We start from the raw sequence: 22,223 nt of genomic DNA on the forward strand, positions 1-22,223 counted from the left end.
ACTGCATGCTGATTGAACAACACATTGCGTTTCCTAACAGAAGTTGACTGGATTCCAAAAGTCAAATGGAGGAAACAGCAAGGTCAAAACGTGCTCAATTACTGGCTCTGGTTGTACTGAAGGTTAAATCAACTCAATATAATGGCAATAGACTAACAGCACCAGATACCTCACCTGTGGTAATTCTTGAAGTAGTTCACACTTTGCCTTTTAATGGACTCTTGCAAAACCTCAGACTTGCTCCCACAAAATTCTTCTCCCACCTGCATCAGTCTGTTGATGGAAAACAATAATAACTTCAGGACAGTTCCAAGTGTCTAATTAACCCCATAGAGTTATTTCACAACACATGTGCCCCAGAAGGGCTCGCAACAGAAGTTTAATTCAGAGTCCTTAATTAGAACAAACCTCATGAAAACACTCAAACAAAACTCAAATGCTGACCCGAACAAATCAGTTGCAAAAGGGCTACAGCTCACAGTTAAAATTCAATTGCCTGGTAATTGACAGACATGTAGTCCTGATTATTACTCCTTTGTGTTTTTGAATAAATGAACTCACTGATGCCTGTCTAAAGACCTTCAGGCAATTTGTTCCATAAAGCCTAGCAGCAATTAGTGTTAATGAGCACACAGTACCTGCTGATAATATCTAGCACAAGGATGAAGTCGTCGTACTTGAAGTTGGACATATCTGTTCCGAGTAAGTAAGCTTTGACTTTCAGCTGGACATCCTGTGAAATTAAGAAAAAAAGGTTTAAACCCCATTAATAAACATGTTGGTGAAACCCAGCCCAACATGTAAACACACAGCTATAGTCAAACAGGCAGTACAAGATAGAGAATTCAATACTGTAGCACTGGAAAACAAAAACACTAGGAAACAAGGAAACTAGGTTTAGATTAGGATTTTAAAAAAATATTTAAAGGAACCTGGATTACAAATATTATGTTTTGTCTAACCATAGGTACCAACCATGATGTGTAATTTTCACTGAGTCACATACGGCAATTTCATTTTCACAAGTGCCCGGTTGTAAATCCAGATCTTATAGAGGCTGTCTATTGAAGGATTGTAAAAGTTAAAATGAAGGGTTAGTCACCAGATACTTTTATCACAGCCGTTTCACTGGCTTTGAAGAAGCAAAAGTTTTAAACCGGTTGACAAAAGCCCCCGCGGTCCCGAATTGTGTCCATCAGATGGCACGAGCGTGCTCAGACCTGCCAGATACGAGACAGCCCGTGCTCCAATTTCTTCTTCACGTAGCTGCGATCGAAGACGGACTCTTCCGCACTCGCCGTGTTGTTGCCATCTACAGAAGAAATAATAAAATTGACAGCTGGGTAGAAACACGTCCAGCAGGCAGCTGACTTGGGCCTCAGGTTAATTATGTTTTTGCCTCTTTGAAAACTCATTTCCTAGAAATGTTCATTATTTCTCTTGTGTTTGCAGCTCTTGGATAAAGTCGTTGAAATGAGAACAGACAACAGCCATAACAGCCATAAAGAAAATGGGCTGGCAGCGCCAACACGCTACCAGTAGTAGAGGGTCAAGCACAGGAGTGAAAAACACAAGTCACAAAAAGAAAACGCACATTTCATTCTTACAGGCAGCTGCTAAGAAACTCAATTTTTGACTCCATCACTGTCATCAAGAAGAAATTGTTCAGTCTGCCCTCACAATCAAGGGCTGTTTTCGGGTCATACTGTAAAATAAATCAAAAGTTCCACAAGGCTGCAAATATACTCTTCTGCTTAACTAGCACACTTCTGCAGGAAAGGTTTTACAGTGTCACTTCACACTTTACCCTGGAGAACTGATGATCCCAGAGCTGTTCTTTATTTCTGTAAGTTACTTGTTAAATCTCTTTGGAATAAACTGCACTCAGTATAGACTGAATGAGTCATTCTGATTCCGTGTGCCCACAGGATGTCATTGTTTTGCTTTACATCCATTCAAACTTTCTGGAGCAAAAGCCTTTACATATTCACTGCTAGAGTGAATAACCATTCTGAACTGTTTTTTTACTTATTATTTCACGGAACTGGAACACTTCCTATTTCAGCCATTGTTCATCAGATGTTGTGAAGACATAAGTTGTGTCAATAATCAAGAAGCAGAAAGTCATTCCCTGAACTTAAGACACATTTTGAACAAAACACAGCTAGGTCTACTGAAAAACATGTGTGAAGAAACCCACCTTATTAAGATCATTTCATTGGCCATATACAATTTCTTGTATCAGGAATTTGTCTTTTCACCTACCCCAACTTGCTCTCCATGAGACATACATAGAGGGAGAGAAGCTGAGGGTCAGAGCGCAGGGGCAGCCATTTGTAGGCGCCCCTGGAGCAGTTGGGGTTAAGGCCCTTGCTCAGGGGCCCAACAGAGTAGGATTCCCCTGACAACCGCAGGATACGAACCGGCAACCTTCCAGCCACAGGCGCAGATCCTTAGCCACAGAGCCACCGCACCGTCCCTATATAGCTGTATATAGCTGCTGGCTTCTACACTTGCCACCAGCTATATTAGCCTGCAGCTCATACTGTATGGTAAGCCATGGAAGCTAAGCTTGTGTGAGCTTGGCCTGTACTTGGATGGGAGACCTCATGGGAAAGCTAAGGTTCCTGCTGGAAAAGGTGTTAATGGGACCACTAGGGAGCGCTCACTTTGCTTTTGTGCTAAAGTATTCCTTATATTCAAAGATCAGTTTTTAGAAACACAATGTAAGCCTGCCATCTTTCGCTATCAAAACAATCCTGTCAGCACGTCTCCAGAAGCGTGTTTACGCAGTTGGTTTTAATTTCTGATTTCAGAACAAAGAGTGCTGCTTCATGCAGTAATCTCTGTGGAAAAGTCGACATTCACAAAACAAATTTTATTCATCATGGTAAAACAAACAATTTTACAATAAAAACCAACACATATTAAATTCTTTAATTTCACAAAAGCAGATACCGATTTCAAGTGCTTCTAAATAATTTTACAGATCTAGCACTGTTTTAGCTTCAATTGTAATAGGTTACTACTACATTCCAATAACTCTAGACAATGCCATTATTTTTATTATGTGGCACAGTACTTGTCAAACTCATATATTAAACTAAGCTCTTAACAAAGACTCAGACCCAGAGTCATACTGTGCATTTACAGGGCCTTGATCTCAACTGTTTTTAAGTAGTAGGAAACAACACTAACAAGACTGATGACCTCTGCAGAAATGTTAGGTCCTTCTGCTAAGATATCCACACACACAGCATGTTAAAGTATGTTGTAATCATCCCAAATCTTCGTAACTCTCCAAGTCAGCTTCACAGGTGCTGATACAATGAAAATCAACGCTACCTCCTACTTCGCAGCCAACATCTCTCCTAGACACAGCACATCTGAAGGATCTGTAAGCTCTAGTGGAATCTGCAGTTCCAGGTCAGTCTAACATTACTCAGTGTTCACAGAAATAAAAGGAAGCACAACAATGCTTAATTTCTGCCCAGCTCATCAGTGCACTGCTGTCTAATGATCAAAAGATCCAAAAGGAAGATAAATGATTTCCCTTAGGTACAATATTTATTACTTTAAAATCTGCTAAAAGTTGGTGAGTTGGAAAGAAAAACAAACACTAAGAAGAGAATGTCTATTATTATGAACCAACTGAAGAATTAGTATCATGAAATGTCGTCAGCTATGAACCAAATGTTGACTTTTGAAATAACTGAAACTCTAAATTACAGTATAAAAATAATGTAAAATAATACAGCACTTTTCTGGACACTCCACTCAAAGCACCTTACAGGTAATGGGGACTCCCCTCCATCTCCACCAGTGTGCAGCCCCCCTGGATGATGTGACATCAGCTATAATCGCCAGTACACTCCCCACACACCAGCTCTCAGTGGGGAGGAGAGCAGAGTGATGAAGTCAGTTCAGAGATGGGGATTATTAGGAGGCCATGACTGGTCAAAGGTAAATTATAGATAGGTAAATTATGAAAAGGTTATTGGTACAGTAATTTCAAGCTGATTGCCAGTCCAGGAGGTTAGTCATTTAATAAGGCCAATGAGAGAGCCATGAAAGCTTTTGGCTACTTTCATATTCAACTTTATTCCAAAAACGAATAAATAAACAATATTCAATTGAGCTTGGACATTCTAGCATGACAGACCAAAGTCTAAATGGATGACACAGACGTAGTTATCTGCACACAAAATGAATGTTCTTGACTGGCCACCTCAATCTCCAGACCTCAATCCAATTGAATATTTGTAGTCTGAACTAAAAAAAAGCAGTTCTCAGAAGTAAACATATCAAAGGAACATACAGGGAAAGGGACAGCGTCAGAAGTCAAACAAACAGGACAGGAAGATGCCATTTGGCATCCTGCAATCTGTCTCATTTCTCTCTGGTTGAATGGGTGTGAAGAATCACAGGCAAACAGAAAACCTTTCCCGTGCATAGTCACTTTCCTTTTTCACTCAGTCTTCCACAAGACAATAATTTAGGTGTTCTTAAAAGTCAACTTAAGATGCATCATACAACCATATGGTAAGGAAGCTGGTATTCACAGCAGGGGAATGCCACTCGTTAAGATGCAAGGTAGGCAAATCATCAGCATATTCAAGCATACAGGAACATGCTTTATTTGAAGGTTGTGCTTTAAATCTTACGATGATGAGTTCCTGAACACAAGGTGCTCCTTGATAAAGTACATTATGAGAAAATGATATTGTACACCATAGGACCAGTGACTCAAAGATGTGGCAGAGATTCGGGAAGTGTAGCAGACACCGACTGGAAGTAATTGTTTTTTTAGTATAAGAAATACATTAAAAGACGAAACTTTCTACGTTATGAGCAATATATTGTTGCTAATATTAAAACTATTTTAAAAAGTCTGCAAAATGGATGTTCCAGGAAGTATTCCTACAAACTTACATACTTCCAGGAAGTACTCCTACTTACATGCTCTACTTGTGAAGAGAATAACAAAATAAAGACTTGCTTTATAGGATTATTTAAAGTGCAGAATTCGGTGAGACTTCTCAGGCTATAAGCAGCGAAGCCTGACAATGAAAGATTCAGAAGGCTGAGCAGGCACTATATTTGTGTTCAGTTTGTATTTAGTAAGGATTGCTTCTTCTGATGAACTTTCTTTTCTTACATTTTACGGGCATAACTGTCCTTTATGTTCTGACCCTTTATTCTTCCTCTTTCCTTCAATAACACTACTGATAACAACTCTCTCTGTTGTGAGGAGTGTGTCCATGATGAGAAATGCAATTTAAAGTGGGACTTATGGTTAAGAAGGTTTAATGAATGTCATTGCATATCATTACCCTCTTTAGAACTCGTAATCTCACCATTTGAATAAATTTGTATTTTGCATATGCAAAATATGCTAATAAGCCTTTTTAAGGCACTTGTATGCAAACATATGCCTTATGCTTTAGTACACTTCTTATCATGTTGGATGAGTTTGGCTTTTCATTGTGCACCTCTTAGCTATGGCTAAGACATTTGTCAAATTAGAAATGTTTTAGAAATTTTAATTTCCTCCATTCATTGGTAGTTTCATTTCACACCTCTCTACACCTATTCTGACTTCACACGTCTTGATTGGCCTCTCTTTCTGTCCCCTGCTCCCACCTCTCACTCCTCCTCCCTCCCAACCTTTGTTCTCCCGCTACATTACCTTTGCCTACTGCCTTGTCTCTCTCACACCTGAAGAAGGCTCCACGGCCGAAAAGTTGTGTTTTCTTTCTTCCTTTTTTTCAGCATGGAATAAACCTATTACTTGTCCATTTGTTATTATGCTGAACAAAAAACACTGTAGCAAATATATTTAGACACTAGTACTAAATTGCAAACTCTATCAAAAACATCCAACATCATGCATTCTTCAAGGGACTTAGTCAGGTTAGTAAATACCAAGAATGACAACACATGGCCTTCAGTCTTTTTAACATGAAGGAAAAATTAATTAAGCCTAACTTCATTCTACACTGTCACCTGAGGTCAGTTTTCAAACAGTTTTCAAAAAAGAACTGAAAGGTGTTAAGAAGAAACACTGTTAATTAAAAGGCAAAGGGAAAAATTTAAAACAATTTAAAATGAGAAAAAGAGGAATGTTAAATTACCAATAAGTCCATAATTGCATTAATGAACCTATTTTAGATACCACATGAAATAATGATGCATAGTTATCTACTCATGAGTATTATAAACCTTGTGCCAACAGAAAAGAAAAATCACAAAATCCAAACAGAACACAAAAATCTCTTTGGACTTAAAAAGTATATTTATAACCAAATTAAACACACAGGAAGTTCTAATAAGAAAATAAGAGGCCACACTCATCACTTTACCTAAAGCTGCTTCTGAGTTTGTTAATTATCCAAGTTTTTTTTGGTTATCCTTAACGGGTTCAAGATAGAATTGTCTAAAATAAGTTATTCTCGCGGCCAAGCAAGAACAATTTTGTTAATTTTGCAGAAGGAAGAAATTAGGCTGCAGATGATAAACACTTAGTGATTTATATCACCTGCTGGTCCATTTCAATTGCTCCCTGCTGTGTCTATTTTCAGAGCTGTTCCAATGCAGTTTCTGTTACTTGTCAAGCTACTTTTGAAACAACAGCATTTGAAATGTGGCCTAAAGAAAAGAGTGCAGGGGCATCAGGCAGAGGTTTACTGTAGCTATGTAAGCTTCAATGCACATGAGCGGGCTTGAGAACTGTTTGGTGCCGAGCATTTTTTTTCCATAAGCGTTTTCTGATGGAATAGTTAGGACAGCAAAGCAGATTAAAATCTAAGTGGAGACAATAAACATGAATCATGAAGAAGACAGACGGCAGGATTTGCAACAGCAAAGTCTGGGAAACAACTGCGAAAACTGTGACAGCTTAATTTATCTTGATTAATGGCTGTGTACTGAACAAATGTTGCAAAATATTGACTGTTTAGGATATTTTGAAAACTCCTACTTTGGGAATTTGAGGAATTTGTATATTTTTTATTAAGGATGTTGTGTTCAAGCAGGCATTGGCCATTGCTCTTTTGAGTAAGTTTAGAAAGGCTTAAAATTATATCATATATAAAACTGAGAGATATAAAATGACATCATTCTTTGCCTTGATTGATTCACCGCTGGGTACAGGCCTCACCAAGATTCATTCTTCGGCTATTCTCATTCTTCACTCGGTGATTTCATCTCACTGCCTCACAGTAGGTCATCCTCTTGACCATTTTTTGTGTATCCTTGTGTCCTGTTTTTGTGTCTTCAAACTGATCGCATTGTCTTTTTTATCATCTCATCCATTTCACCATCTCTTATTCTCTCATCTCATTGTCTCAAGATAAATATCCCCACTATAATTTTTTGTACTATAATTATTGTAATGATTCAATGTACAATTCATTTAAAATTTAACAGGGGAAAACATTTCTCCAAAAAAATACTTGAATTTCAACTATTTCTAGCCCTTGCAGTAATGACTTTTATTCTCAAAAGCTGTCATAGAAAAAAGAACAAGTTAATCTCTAGGATATGAGCAATGTAAATAGCTAAACTGACCCAATAATAAGAATGTTAGAAAGGCTCATCTGTTCTTATTACTACATCAGTAAGCACTAGCCCAAGCCAATTTGGATGGTAAGCTCAGAATGGGAATTACTAACTTCAATGCGGTATCAAGACACAAATAATACAGAATTGTTTCTCGATGCAAAGTAAATTGACGACTAGAAGGAAAATAAAGATTAATAAAGGAGATTCACATTGCAAATACAAAGGCTGACTGGAGCAATGCAGGAATAAAATCCCAAGAAAGTCAGATAATGTTTAGAAAGCACAATAAATGGAAATAATTTCCATTTACTAAAGGACACTTTATTCCAGAACAATGCATTTACACATGCTTTGTGGAAACTTTCCAATAACAATCTGGACATAGTTTGGTGAGTTTATCCTTCCTTTGTGAAATAGTTTTGATGAGATACTATATTCAGTCTATTCGGGACTGGTGAATTTACACTTGCTTTCTGGCACCTTTCCAATACGAATCTAGGGGCACTCTATCTTGGAATGAATACACTTGTTGGAAACAGCAGGCCGGAGTTTCTCACAGCAGGAGGCAATGGATTCAAAATATTCAATTTCGCAAAACACAGTAAACATGTGGCAGCCATCCCCATTTCCCAAAGCTCTCAGGGGAAAAAGGCTTCGTCTCCAGAGGGCACTACAAACCACATTGATCATCAAGGTTCACCACTTCATAACATCAGCTTCTTAGGGCTCTAGTTACTGTATGTCCCCTGATAAGACTATTTTTATGTGGGAAAAGTAAACAAAAAAACACGACAAAATGACAAATATCACATCCATCCACGTCTTCTACTAGTGTGGAGTGCTCCCACAGTTTTCTACATTTCCTCTACTTCACATTTGTCCCCAGAGTGAAGTGACTGGTCAGCCTAGACAACTGGGGATTTATTGTTTGCTTTCTGGTTTATATTCCAAATAGCAGAGTTGATCAGAATGACATACCTTGATTAGACAAGCCCAAAAGACATCACTAGGACTCTTACAAACAAACCTGATGACTGTGCTCCTCTGTAAGAGCACGTACATAAAAACAGCCTTTTTAGGGAGGAAAAAATATTTTTTAACCACTAAAAAGTGCAAAGAGAGCCCAAACATCATGACTACAGTTCACTACAGACAATGACTATTTTAAATAATTTTACTGATGGTTGTTGTTATTTCTGGTATTATTATGCCTGTATTATTATTTACACGTAATTACATAATACTGCTTAAGACAGCCAGAAAGCAGCCTTACAGTACATACTACTGCACTTTTATGAAACATCAGGGTGAAACTACAAAAAACTATTTCCCTCAGTAAACCTACAGTAGGTACCCCTGTTCCTTTCCATAAAAACACTTTATCAATGACTGAATCATGCTAAAGCCGATGCAATTATAATGGAATGAGAGCTGTACGGAAGAAAATCAATTTTGAATTGTATCAAATCAGTAAAAATAAGGTTACTTTTAAGTTTGTAAGTGTTCAGGTGGTTCTGTAAAAGTATTTCTAATTATTACTTGCCATTTTTAATGCACACTTTAAAGTATTCTTACTCTGTGCAGATACAATCATGTGCAATTAACTCATCTCTGATCTGAAAGTGCCTCCAATTTGAATTGGTGATGATTTGAAAAGAATGAACACAATGGTGACAGAAAGATCACATATTCTGAAAGAAACATGACACTGGGTTGTGTACTAATGAACTCTCTCAGACAGAATACAAGCGGCGAGCACTGGTGAAAATGGAATTCTGAATCTAATCTGAATGGCACATTAATTTGTTAGCTTTCCTCTCAATATAAGTAATGGTACTTATACTGTTCAAGATTCCAGATTCATCTGGCTCCTCTCATGCTTAATGTGATAAAGAATGACTTTATCAGATATTTTCAGTCTAACTCCAAAACAAAGTGGAGCATTGAAAATATCAAGTACTTTCCTTTATACCCCTGACACCGGGCACTTAAGTCAGATTGCTATCTCTTTCAGTGCTTTTCAGATCTTTTGCTGACATACTCCAAAAAAAGCAGAGCATAAGAAGAAACTACTAAACTGTCTGATTTGTAACCTAATCTCACCAAGCTCTAATCCCTAGGCAAAGGGAGAAAACTGATGACACAGACTGCCACACTGTGCCTGTCTCACACTGATCCAGTTGCTTCCTAAAGTCACACATTATCACAACAACCTTTATATATTAACCTGCATTGAGATATGTAGGAAAGTGAAAATGCTAGCTTGTCATTTCCACTTCCTTGAGACGTAGGCACACCGTATGTGACTCACAAAGACACCAGTTCTTTAGGGCAGTTCTGTGAGTGTGATGCTAAGTGAAAACAGAACGAGTTCACCAAAAGGTCTGACAACAATCATGCTAAGTCTATGTCCAGCTCAGAAGGAAGAAGCTAAAACAACCAAGTTCTTCACAGGGTTCAGGTGAGCAGGATAATATTGAAGCTTGCATTTCTGGAGCTTATCTGGCTGAATCGCATTTATAGTATGTTAATGCAAATGTCAACAAGAAGAATGAAAATCTTCACACCACTGTCACATTCAAAATGGTCATCCGAGAAGGATTTCAAATCAAATGGACTTGAGGTGAGAAAACAGAAAGGGATCCATCCATCAGGCTGCAGCAAGAGAAAATAAATATCTTCAGTCTCAAAGGCTGTAAATTAACTGCAAACCACCATTCTGTCAAAAACAGGTTTTTAGCTGATTTTTTACACTTCCTATTAAAAATTACAGTATTACAAAGATGTGCAAAATAATGCTTCACGTGTTAGATAAACAGTAACAGAGAAATCACAAGGTAAGGATGACAACTGGAACGGAAGTACAGTCTGATTTAATATGATAAATTTCAAATCCCTACAAAAAAACAAACAGAAATATACTTTCTCTGCAGGAAGGCAAACAAGCATTATGTGTATATCAGATTAACCAATTAAGCAGAATCCAGACATATTATGCTGATAATAGTGACTTGATACTCTATATCAATTTACTGTCCACTGGATATTGTGCTTAAAGAGTATCGGGATGCTTTTACTCAAGTCTAACAACAAGGATTTACATGACTGCAGTACAGGCAGAACTTTTAAAAGCTTTATATTTTGAAGCACATTTCACGTCAGAAAGGAAGAGTGTAGTCTTGGAGAAAAAATAATATACTACACATCAAGGTCTTAATTTCTACCTGCCTTCTTGCTCTCCTCCTTCCCTCACAGCAGTATTGAGGCTTGCAATAAAGCATCAAGGAGTAAAGAGTGTTTTCACTGTAGTTCAAAGAAAAGCTGTAGCAAGTGCATACCCTGTAAGTTAGCATTAAGGTCTGGATTCATTACGTCAAAGCACTGTCTCATTTAACCTACCCAAAATACATTCTAGGAAAGTGTTAAAACAGGAAATTAAAACATACAGAAATATCTTAACTGGAAATGCTAGATGAAACCTTCAGGTAAACTGTCTCTCCAGTCAACTTGCTCCTGACTGAATACAAAAGTGTTCGTCAAGACCATTATTACTGTGACCCCTACTGTGGAAGTTTATTTACTGTCGATGTTAACTGTCGTCTCATCCAAGATCTTACCTGTAGAAATGCGAATTGGTACTGTATGACCAAAAGGAAAAGGTTCTATCCAGGGTCACATAAGGTCTTTCCACCATTTTATTAGAATTCTTGACATACTGGTTCACAAAATAAATGCCCTATGAAATATTTAAGTTCATACTGTACTTTCCCTGTGGGAAGTTGTCCTGCATCAAAGTGCAAAACAGCAAGCAAGCAGGGCAAATTCGTCCCTCTTTAAAACCTAATTCGAGCTAGCTGTCAAGCTGTCACTGTTAGAAAACAAAATATTCTGACTGGATGCAGGACAGGTTAGGCGGAATAAAAAGAAATCACAGCTCTGAAACAAAATATAATTATTGGAAAAATAAGCTTTTTAGACAAAAATATGACTAACAGACTTGACTATCATTTCCAGTGATAAATCATCATACAAAAATCATAATGTCTTTCTCTGAGACAGGCCTTTTGGAAAACATCTTAAAATGCTGTACGCATATTTCTTAGAAAAGCAATCCTTTTAAAACATGCACCTGTATAATTTAAAAAGTACCCTTTACACAGAAGGTAAACTTGATTATTTACAAAAGATACTTCAGACATTCATGAAATAATGTTTGAAAAGACAAAAAGAGTTTCAATTGGCATGAAACTATTACAGAACATAAAAGGCCTGACTAGACTAAGGGACTGTTTCGTAGTTAAACAAACAGCACAAACAAATTACTGTAGATAAGACAAGTGATAAGATATTGACATTTTGAATAAAAGCTTAACATTTGTCAAAGACCAAGGTTAAATCAAAACACACCTAGCATGCAGAAACGTCTAAGCAGGTATGTGAGACTCATTGTTTCTTAGTGGTTTCTTGTTTATTTCCAGCAGAAGCCCATTATGAAGTACAAGATTTGTAAGTAACAAGCGAAAGGTGGATCGAAGCTTTCATTAAATTCGAGTGTCAAGCATATCCTTTAGATAGCTGTATCAAAACTTACAGAAAAAAACTCTTTTCTGTCAGGAAAAAAATACACTGCTCTGTGAATTCCCCACAGTTTAACTGCATGTAAACGTGGTTTAGAATTATTAGTAATTTCCTTGACATTAAATGACATATTGCAGTTCTGTGTAAATTACTCTACCTTAGACAAGCAAAATAAATCCTTGATTATATGACAAAAACTGCAATCTGCATTTGCAGCTAAAATGACAAAACCATGCATAGAGCCTTTATCAAATGAAAATCCCATATCAAACGGTAATTTTCATTACTACTCAGGAATGAATGACTGTTCATCCACTCAATAAAATTTCAGTAACGTGTCATCTGACATTTACTCATAATTCATGTTGTATTAGCATAGGTGAATTATAAGCTTATTCTTTCAGTGTTTACTTACATGGGTGTTGATTTCTATGGAAAACAATTGTACTATTTCAGAGTCAAACATGTAGTTTGTATAAAGTTAATACTGTACATTACTGACATGAAGACATCACTGTATTCCACCAGACCTACAACCCTGTGTTAAGAACCTGGAACTCAGTATTGCACTGATTCAGCAGAGTAAATAATCTATTCCTGAGCTTCTAAACAGGTAGTATGATTAGAAAAGCCAAATGTGGAACAGTACAGTTTGATGAGCAGCTTGAATCACAGCCTGCAGCTTATATCCCTCATGCTAAATTGTTTGGCTACTTTCATCTTCGTCTGCCACTCATCACATAAAAAATGTGAAAGTTTTTAGTTTTTTGCATTGTTTTCAGGCATTAAAAAAACATTAACATAATCTTTGGCTTGCTGTTTATTTTTCACTGCTAAAGGGGTTGTGTTACTGATGTGAAATATTATTTTGTTCAGTAAAAGTACACAATAATATTAATAGCAATACTAGTTTGTGGAATCTTGGTATATATACTGTACATATATATATATAATGTACATTGTGTTCTAACCCTTTTCATTAAAAAATACATTAAATCAAACAAATGGTCTGAAATCTTATTTGTAAAAGATTAAGCCTAGTGATATAAACTTTTTGAGAGACAGGGAATCCTTTTAGAATATGAATAGCATGTAACTGTCAAGGTATAGTTTCCATAGTTTCTTTTAAGAAAATTCCAGTCATGGAAGTAAAAATATGTAGCATAATCATTTACTATCACAAAATGTGCTCAATTCGGTCTTGCTTTAGGCTGCAATTTGCAGTTTTTCAAAACAGAAATGTCCATACGTCATCTCACAACGTCCAAAAATAAAACTTAAAACAGAAAGAGGTCTGAAAAACCTATACAGTAACCACAAAGCCTTCAGTGAGTGAGGCACTTCAAGTTGTAATTTTCAAGAGCAGGCGGCTGTGTCAGAAGATCTGCTTCCAGTCTGTCAGAGCGCAGCTCTGGAAGACGGTCCATGAAGATTAATCTGGCTGCAAGCAGCAGGAGGATTCAATCATTGGTCTGTTAAAATCCATGGCAAAGCTATTATTAGAGTATCACGACTGCCATGTGTTCATTACTTATGAACAGCAAACTAGACCATAACAAATAGACCCCTGTACAAAGGTTGTCTAGGTGCTTCACACCTATTGACATCTCATTAGCTTTCAATTGACATTGATAACCAATACCCCGTGTGCCTCACTACTGAGTACTACTAATGCCACCTTCAATGTTTTGATGGCACAAAGGAGTCGTTTCATTGATAATTGGGCATACTGGTTCCTTTCAGCGTTCTTTCACCAGACCTGACATTCAACAGGTCATAGAGTCTCATCAGCTGTGCCCAGTGAACTCTGCCACTCAGGAGACGGTTTAATGCTTGATCAACAGAACAATCCCTCCAATGCGTCACAGTCCATCGTGAATGAACAATTCATCAAAATGATGCCAAAAACATTTAAGTAAGATTTAAAATGTGTATTATATCACTAAATTAAAGGTTTAAATTAAACTAAGTCACAAGTTTATTTTAATGCCCAGTGTATGTAAAGTTTTGATAATTTGTTCTATAAAGCCACATTGTTAATTTTAATTACTTTAAATATGGAAATAAAGGAATTAGTAAAATGGTTGAAATAATTAGGAGAACCGATGTTTCAAGCAGATAAGCTCTCAGTATCACACACTACTTTTTAAAATGACCGAAAAGTGGGTACTTCTTAGACATGAAACAGGGTCTGGAAGGACAGAGACAATAGATCTGACACATCTAGAAAAGATACAACTCAATGGAAGTCGTTTTTATTAGTTTGAGTTCACGGTTAGTGAACAGGCTTCTTTACAGTTGCATATTTAATACAAACATTTGCTTTAAAAAAAGCAAATGGCTGCATGTGCACTGAATGTTCTTCAGCAGTTCAGTGGAAGTGGTATATCTGATTCTGATTAAAGTGTCCTTTGAAAAACCTTGTTGCCAATTAATTCAGTGGTCTCAAAGGGAAAATGCTTTTATAATACATTTCAGTGACTAGTTTCTAAAATATCTCATATTTGTCTTTTATAGATAAAATGCTATTGATTTAACCATGATTTTTCATTGAGTAAAAAGTTTTCATTTAAAGAGAGCAATCAGTGAGGGAAAACAACATCAATCATGAAATCTAGACAGACACCATTCATGTAGAAAACAATTATTACCTGTTGTGATTATCTCTGCATTATTAAAAAATAGCAATTAATACAATTACATGCCTTTAAGTTTAAAAATAATATGCCATGGAAAATTATTCACCTGTGTCCAATAATGTCCCATTTTGTTACATTACAAATAATGTTCACACATTTGTTAATGTGAATACTGTTATTCAAAATTTGAATACTCAAACTGGGTGGAAAAAATTGCCAACAACTACCGCAAAGACAAATCATTTTTTTTTACAATCCTATAAAAACTAAATATCAATACTGGAATATATTGATTGTGTAAGCATTCACCCCCTTTACTGCAACACGCCTAAATTAGTTCAAGCACAGAAAATCACTTTAACTGCATGCAATAATGCACATGCTCCACACGATTTCAGAATTAATACTGTATATTAGCTGTCTCAGTAAGTTTCTGCCTCTGCCAGGAAATCAATTTTAAGCAAAAGGGGATGCATGTGTATTTATATATGGCCTATGAATATATTTAGAGAAGAACATAAGAAAGTCTACAAAATAGACCTATCTGGTTGTGCTTTAGATAAATAAGTGAAGAATTTAATTCAGTCTTTTAATGAAGAGTCGGCATCAAAAAGGAAGTTGGGAAACTTGTTTCATCTACAAAGAAGTCTCTATTTCCAGTCCTAAACGCAATAACAAATGCAGCCGCTGTTAATTCCTGCTTGTGACCCTGGGTCCTCGGTTCAGTGTTGAGTGTGAAGCTGTCTTTGGATTGACTTGGTCAGCACTCAGGAGGTTTCTGAAAGCCTGAGTCAAATCTCCTCGAGATCTTTTCAGCTCAAGACTAAATAGATTCTGTTTCTCGAACTTGTCTGTGCAGGCAAGTCTTCTGAGACTGTGAGCTCAAATTGCTTATCTTTGAAGTCGTCCTAGGAGCAATATTACTTTTGCAACACAGTGACCAAAAGTAAACACATTTGAACTGAGCTCTTGCTAGAGCATGGTACATTTTTCCCTTTATTTAGATGCTTCCATTGATATAAATACATTTTCCTATTACTTGTCGGCATTAACATTAATCAGGAAGAGCAGTGGGCCTAAGATAGATTCCTGTGGTGCCCCACTAATTGTCTTATCACTAAGTAAGATTTGTTCACTTTTAATACTGCAATCATTGTGCACATCAATCATCTACTATTCAATGTGCATTTCTTGTACAGGGGATCTTAAAATCAAGATTGTCTTTTTTGTGTGAAATGTCATCAGATGCCTGATGGTAATCAAAACTACCTAATTTACAAAATCAATTTTATGGATCAATGATCATCCTTTGAACACTGATAACATCTAGTTTGGCATTTATTTGAGTTATAAAGTTTCTAGAGTAAAACACATAACAGCAGTAAGACTAGTCTTGAACTACCTGTTCTGTTTTGTCTGGCTTTTTGTGTACAAGTTGCAATTTTCTTGGGGGAAAAACCCTTGTGTTGACTCTCTATTCAGAAACCGTCATTTAAGGAATTACAGCACACATTAGAATAGAACTGGTTAATTTACACCAGAATGATTTTGTCAACTGCCTCATCCGAGATTTTCTAACAAGAACATTACAGCATTTTAGCGTTAGAAAAAACACAAGATTTTAAAAACAGTAGGCAAGAAGTAAACAGAACAAGACTCTCCATGAAACACTCTTGCACTATACTAAAAGGCTCTTTAGTGAAGAGAAGACATGTTAAAATCATTCATTTTAAGGACTCCAGCAAAAGTTTTAATCCACACAGGATCTTGCTGATTACAAACACAAAAATTACATTCATAAATTACTTTATGTACAATTTAGAATCAAGAGGAAAAATCTGAAATAGGTGTACTTCATGCTATGTAGGGATACTGTAAGAATACAGAACAAAAGTTCTGTAAAAATCCTTAATGAGGCATTCATGTGTTTCCCTGTTAACCCCACAGCCTAACCTAAACTTAGTTTAAAATGTGTCTCCCATGTCACTTTGCAGGCTTTGGTCTTGAACATCTGGATGTGGCTTGAACTTCACAAAGATTTATAACGGATGCACATTCATCTGTCTCAGTATCTGATACACAAAACAGGAGATTCACTTTTGTTAGATTTGAAGAATGCAGAATCACCACCTAAATAGGATACAATCCTGACATGTAATTATATTCCGAACAATGAGTCATCTCCAGATTTGTAAATTATGCACCTGTGTCTTAACGAACTAGTTCTGAGTAGAAGATACATCAATGGCAAAATAAATAAACTACTACAGACAGCACAACATTATCAGCTCTCCTCATTAATCTGTCTGAAACCGATATCTTTCAGGAACCTTTCAGAAGGGTTATTAAGAAAGCTACTTGTCCCAGTGAGCGCTGTGGAAAACTGGAGCCTGCCCTGGAAGCACAGGACAGGAATGAGGACACAGGAAACTCTCCCTGGGCAGGATGCCAGTATATCCCAGAGCCATAGAAAAAGGAAGCAACTCGAATATCCAATCAATCCAGTATGTCTCAGAAAGGGAGAGGAAACTAAAGAGAAATTGCCTTGGGCCCAAAACGAATCACACCCAGGAGATCAGACCAGTTAAAAAGGAGAGGCAGACCATTCTATGTAGATAGCAGGCCATCTAGCCATTTAGTAGTAAGCAGCTAATTGAGAAAGATTCCATACAGCTGTTTCTTGAGACAAGCCAGGGTCTCAGCCTTAACAGCATGGCTGGAGAGCTTGTTCCAGACGCCCACAACCCTTAACCTATGAGCTGTGAGGCAGCAGCTCAAACCAATGTACCACAGTGCCGTTTCGAAAACTTTCAATGTGTCCTTATGATGGAATAAATAGGTGAATACAATTTATATATGGAATGTATTACACTATAAGACCAAAGAATAATAATGTAATGATAATGTTAATAATAATTATAATGTTTCTTTATTAGAATAGGTTCCTGTAGGCAGTTATTTGATGTTGCTCTAAATCAGGTTATAAAAAATCGGGATAACATTATATAACATATAACATCATCCAGGTGGGGCTGCACATTGGTGGTGGTGGAGGGGAGTCCCCATTACCTGTAAAGTGCTTTGAGTGGAGGGTCCAGAAAAGCGCTATATAAGTGTAAGCAATTATTATTATTATTATTATTATTATTATTATTATTATTATTATTATTATATCGCACGGCCAAGGGTAGGGGTAGGATTGGTCGGATATCAGTGCTCAGCGACACAGTGATCCCTGCACCCTCTAAGCCCCTTGCAGGAAAGGGAGGGCACCTCTCCTCCAATCTGAGCTGAATCTCCAGTACGGGACTGTGGTGCCTCTCATGTGTTAAAACGCAAATGACCTGAAGGTCATTTACAATTCTTCACTCTCCCCCGTGTGCGGTCACAGGGTCTGTAGCTGCGAGTCGAGATGTGAAAAACACAATTTGCCAATTGGTGATTCCAAGTTGGATGTTTATAATAAACCACTTTTTAAAGACTATTTTAATACTTCTATTTGAAAAAAAAAGGAGGTGAAAAAATATTTTTGGAAACAGCTTTTTGTCACCATGGATATCTTTCTATGGTTATGTTATGTGGTATGCTTGTAATCAACTCCAGGAAATGTGAAGAAAGTTAATTAATGAGTAAAATTTAAAATAAAGTCAAAGTCAATGACGGTACACAGACTACTTTATTTTTGACCAGTTAGTTACAATTATTAACAATAATCACTGACAACACTAAAAGGATATCTACTGTACCATGTTGTACTAGTCAATAGCAACCATTCCATAAAAACATTACTCCTTAAGAACTCAAGTGCTTTCAATAAATACTCTGATAGTGTCATCCATGTGCACCTATGACGCAAATATTAATATCCACTGATTCTCATACCACAACATAAACAAGCAGTTACCAGGGTCCCCTGCTTGAAAATGACTCAAAATGCAATCCTTTATAGGGTTTAGGGTTTAGAGGTTCCTGAAATCTCGCATTTCAAAAACACGTAGATGTTCAGTAAGACAATGTAATACAACATGTAGTCAGACTGGATGTCTTTTCACCAAAACATCCAACAAAAGCAAATATTTGCAGAAACATCCGACTTAATTTGGTAAACAGCTTATAGTCCTCCCAGACACTCTCAAGGATAATTATTCCATTTCCTGACAAAAAGAGAGATGTGTTTACCTTTTTAATTTGCTTCAACAGAGAATAATGTATGTTACAATGAAAACATTGGAACACACACAATATGGAAAGTTTATGAACTGCACAGAAAATGTCTGTTTATACCCAGAAGGGCACCATCTGGACTGTCTTCTTAAGCGTGGTTCTTTTCTTTGTGTTTTCCTTTGATGTTCCTTTAAGCTTTTTCTTGCCATATACACTTACCAGGAAGACAGAGATGCATCCGTTTAGGTTTCCTGACCTAGGATTGGTGAGTAACATTGAGGAACAGTGTTCCTCTGCAACTCTGAGGAACAGTTTCTATTTTCCGTTTTACAATCTTGATCACTAGTGAACCGCATCGGCCATCTGTGCCGTGTTTGTGCCTGCTAATATTAACATCCATGTGTCAACACATGTACCTACCTGCCACAGGAACTGCCTCTTCTTTGTCATGCTCCTCGTGCCACTCCATAGTTCGATGGTAACTCAGCATCACTTCCCACAAGGCTTTGCACAGATCAGTGAGGCATGGTATGTAACTATCTGGAGTAATGTGCTGTTGAAAACAAGGCAGAACAAGAAAAATATTAAAATTCACAACATAATATTAAGACATAACAGGCAAGCTTAAGCATACGTATGTATTACACAGGGTAGTATAACGTTAATTACTATAAATAAATTAAACACTAAAAAAAGACAATACAGTGATAAGAGACAAGACAACCAGTAAGGCTCCTGTGTTGGAGGCATACTAAACAATCAATTGCTAAATCCTGGATTTGTATAGACTAAAACAAATGAATGTTTTTAATTGGTATTTCAATACACAGAATGCTTTTTATGTACAAATTGTATGAATAACAGTATTGTGAAGATCCCAGCTTCATAAAGCCTAAAGTGTTTATGCTTACAACAAAAAAAACAATTTAGGTTTTTTTTTATCAATACTGAACATAGTTAAGAACAAACAGATTTATACTGCATTCTTAGGTTCACCTTTAAACTCAGCAACAGGACAGCAGGAATACGGAACTTATTTTGAAACAGGACAACTGAGAAACATGAAAACACAATTCTGGTCAACCATTTGTAAGAGTAGGTATGTTAATCCCGGTGTCGTGGCCGGTACAGAAAACTTATAACCATTTTGCAATTGGTGCATTTATTTTAACCCCAGTGGCCTGACTAAATTTCACTCTGGGCTTCACTAAATTACAGTAGCTCCTTAATCTAACTGCTGAAGTAATTTCTCATTTCTCTGCTTGACCTGCTGGGGGTTGCATAAAAGCTCCATCATCCAGGTGGGTCCAGCATTTCAGAGGCGGGTGATTTAGGTTCTCTCCCATGTGTAAAGTACTTGAAAATTCTTCATGAAAAGAATTGTATAAATACAAATAATCATTAATTAACTTGCTGATTAATTTACATATTTAAAGGCAAAGGCTTCTATAAAGAAATATAACCATTCACTTTAGAAAATGTAATCTTTCCACAACTCATGCTTACTGTCCCCAGAGGAAATAAGAGGATCAGTGAGACTGTGTGTAATATGTGTCATAAATGTAAATCTAAAAAAACAAAATGTATATTTTGCCAACTTGATTTATTGGTGCAATAAGACTATATTTCACCTCAATCACAAACCAAAAAGCTATTATTATCAGGTTGCATGCAATTCTTACTTTAATGTACCCTGTATTTATTTTCACAATGAAGTTTTACAACATTGCTTAACATTTCTAGCCTGCTAGTTTGGAAGGGTATTCTGACCCTTCCAATGGTCTCCCAATAAGTGAAATTGCAAAATGATGGATCCATGTTTTTAAAATGAATAATTTGTTTTCGAAACCTGAACGCTCAAGCTGACAGCTTCTAAGGGAAAGATAAGTTAATGTAAATGTCAGCAAAAACTAATTAAAACATTTAACTATGTTGATTGCGGAAGTAATTGGAACTACCAAACTCAATATTTGCTGAAAATGCTTTTTGCAGCAATTCCAGCCACAAGTCTCTACCTAATTTGCATACCGGCCTGGTGTAAATGTTGCCCTTCTTGGCAGGTTTGTAAATGTTACTTGGGGATTGCTTACGGACAGCAGTTTTCAAGTCTTTCCACAGAGTTTCAAAAGGATTCAAATCAGGAATTTTGACTGGGCCACTCAAGAGCAGTCACTTTCCCATTCTTAAGCTTCGCCATCTCTAGCTTTGGCCTTGTGCTTTGGGTCATTGCCATGCTGGAAGATGAAATGTCCCTATTTTAGGTCTGCAGCAGGTTTTTCTCTGTGATCTGCCAGTACTTCGTTCCATCGATCTTCCCATCAGTCTCGACAAGCTTTCCAGTCCCTGCTAATGAGAACCACAACTATAACAAAAGACTGCTGCTATCGAGCGTGACAGTGTTGCCTGAGTGATGCAGTACAGTGAGTTTGGATCAGATAATAATGCTTTGCATTTAGACCAAAACATTCCAGTTGTGTCTTGTCTGACCACAATACCTTCTGCCACAAATTACAAGAATCAGGTTGGTGCCGTATGTGGGATTTGAGATGTGTTTTTCAGTTCCACACAAGGCACCCTTTGTGGAGCGACTGGGATATTGTGGACCCATAGAAAGTCACTCCCATCTTAACCACTGAACTCTGTACTCTTTCCAAGCCGCAGTTTGCCTCACAGTGGCATCCCTAAACAGTTTCCTCCCGCCTGTCTGCCCAGTTCGGAGGGACAGTCTGATCTAGGCAATGTTTGGGTTCCACATCTAAAAGACTGACATGCTCAAGGACATATTAGGAGTCTTTGATATATTTTATGCTCTTCTCCTAATCTGTGCCTTTGTACAACCTTATCCTTGAGTTGCTTTGAAAGCTCCTTGGACTTAATGGCTAAATCCTTGCTTGAAATTCACAACTGTACCTCACTAATGCAACCTTACAGGGATAAGAGTACTTATTCTGAAATTGTGTGTAATAGTGAAATCACCACTATTACTGCACACAGACTGAGGCTCACTAAGGTAATTTTGTGCACCTTCATTAATTTAGGCTTGTTACAGCAAAGTATTTGAATACTCATCCAAAGACACCTTTTCCATCTTTCTTTACTGAAATTTGAATGTCTAAGGTTTTAATGTATGTACAGTTGCTGTCAAAACTGTGGTATTGACAGTAAAGAAAGACAGCTACTGTCTGTATTGACAGCTACTTTAAATACATTAAAACCTTTGACATTCAAACTGGAATTACAATACAGCACATGCAGTTGGCACTCTATGGGAATCTGAAG

The 22,223-nt window shown here is 37.0% G+C and overlaps 1 protein-coding gene across 3 annotated transcripts in view; it reads right to left on the minus strand.

Annotated features, from left to right (window-relative positions):
• The window catches only part of vps50 (VPS50 EARP/GARPII complex subunit), a 131,035-nt gene that overhangs the window by 49,638 nt on the left and 59,174 nt on the right, over positions 1-22,223 (minus strand). For all 3 annotated transcript variants that reach the window (XM_069194768.1, XM_069194767.1, XM_069194766.1), the window contains exons 13-16: positions 19,365-19,497; positions 1,221-1,312; positions 639-733; positions 175-273 (exon numbers count right to left, since the gene is read on the minus strand). In XM_069194768.1, coding sequence (XP_069050869.1) covers positions 175-273; positions 639-733; positions 1,221-1,312; positions 19,365-19,497 — 419 coding nt within the window. The remainder of the gene's footprint in view (positions 1-174; positions 274-638; positions 734-1,220; positions 1,313-19,364; positions 19,498-22,223) is intronic.

This window comes from Lepisosteus oculatus, chromosome 10 (assembly GCF_040954835.1).
Source record: "Lepisosteus oculatus isolate fLepOcu1 chromosome 10, fLepOcu1.hap2, whole genome shotgun sequence".
In the NCBI taxonomy this organism is placed as follows: domain Eukaryota; kingdom Metazoa; phylum Chordata; class Actinopteri; order Semionotiformes; family Lepisosteidae; genus Lepisosteus; species Lepisosteus oculatus.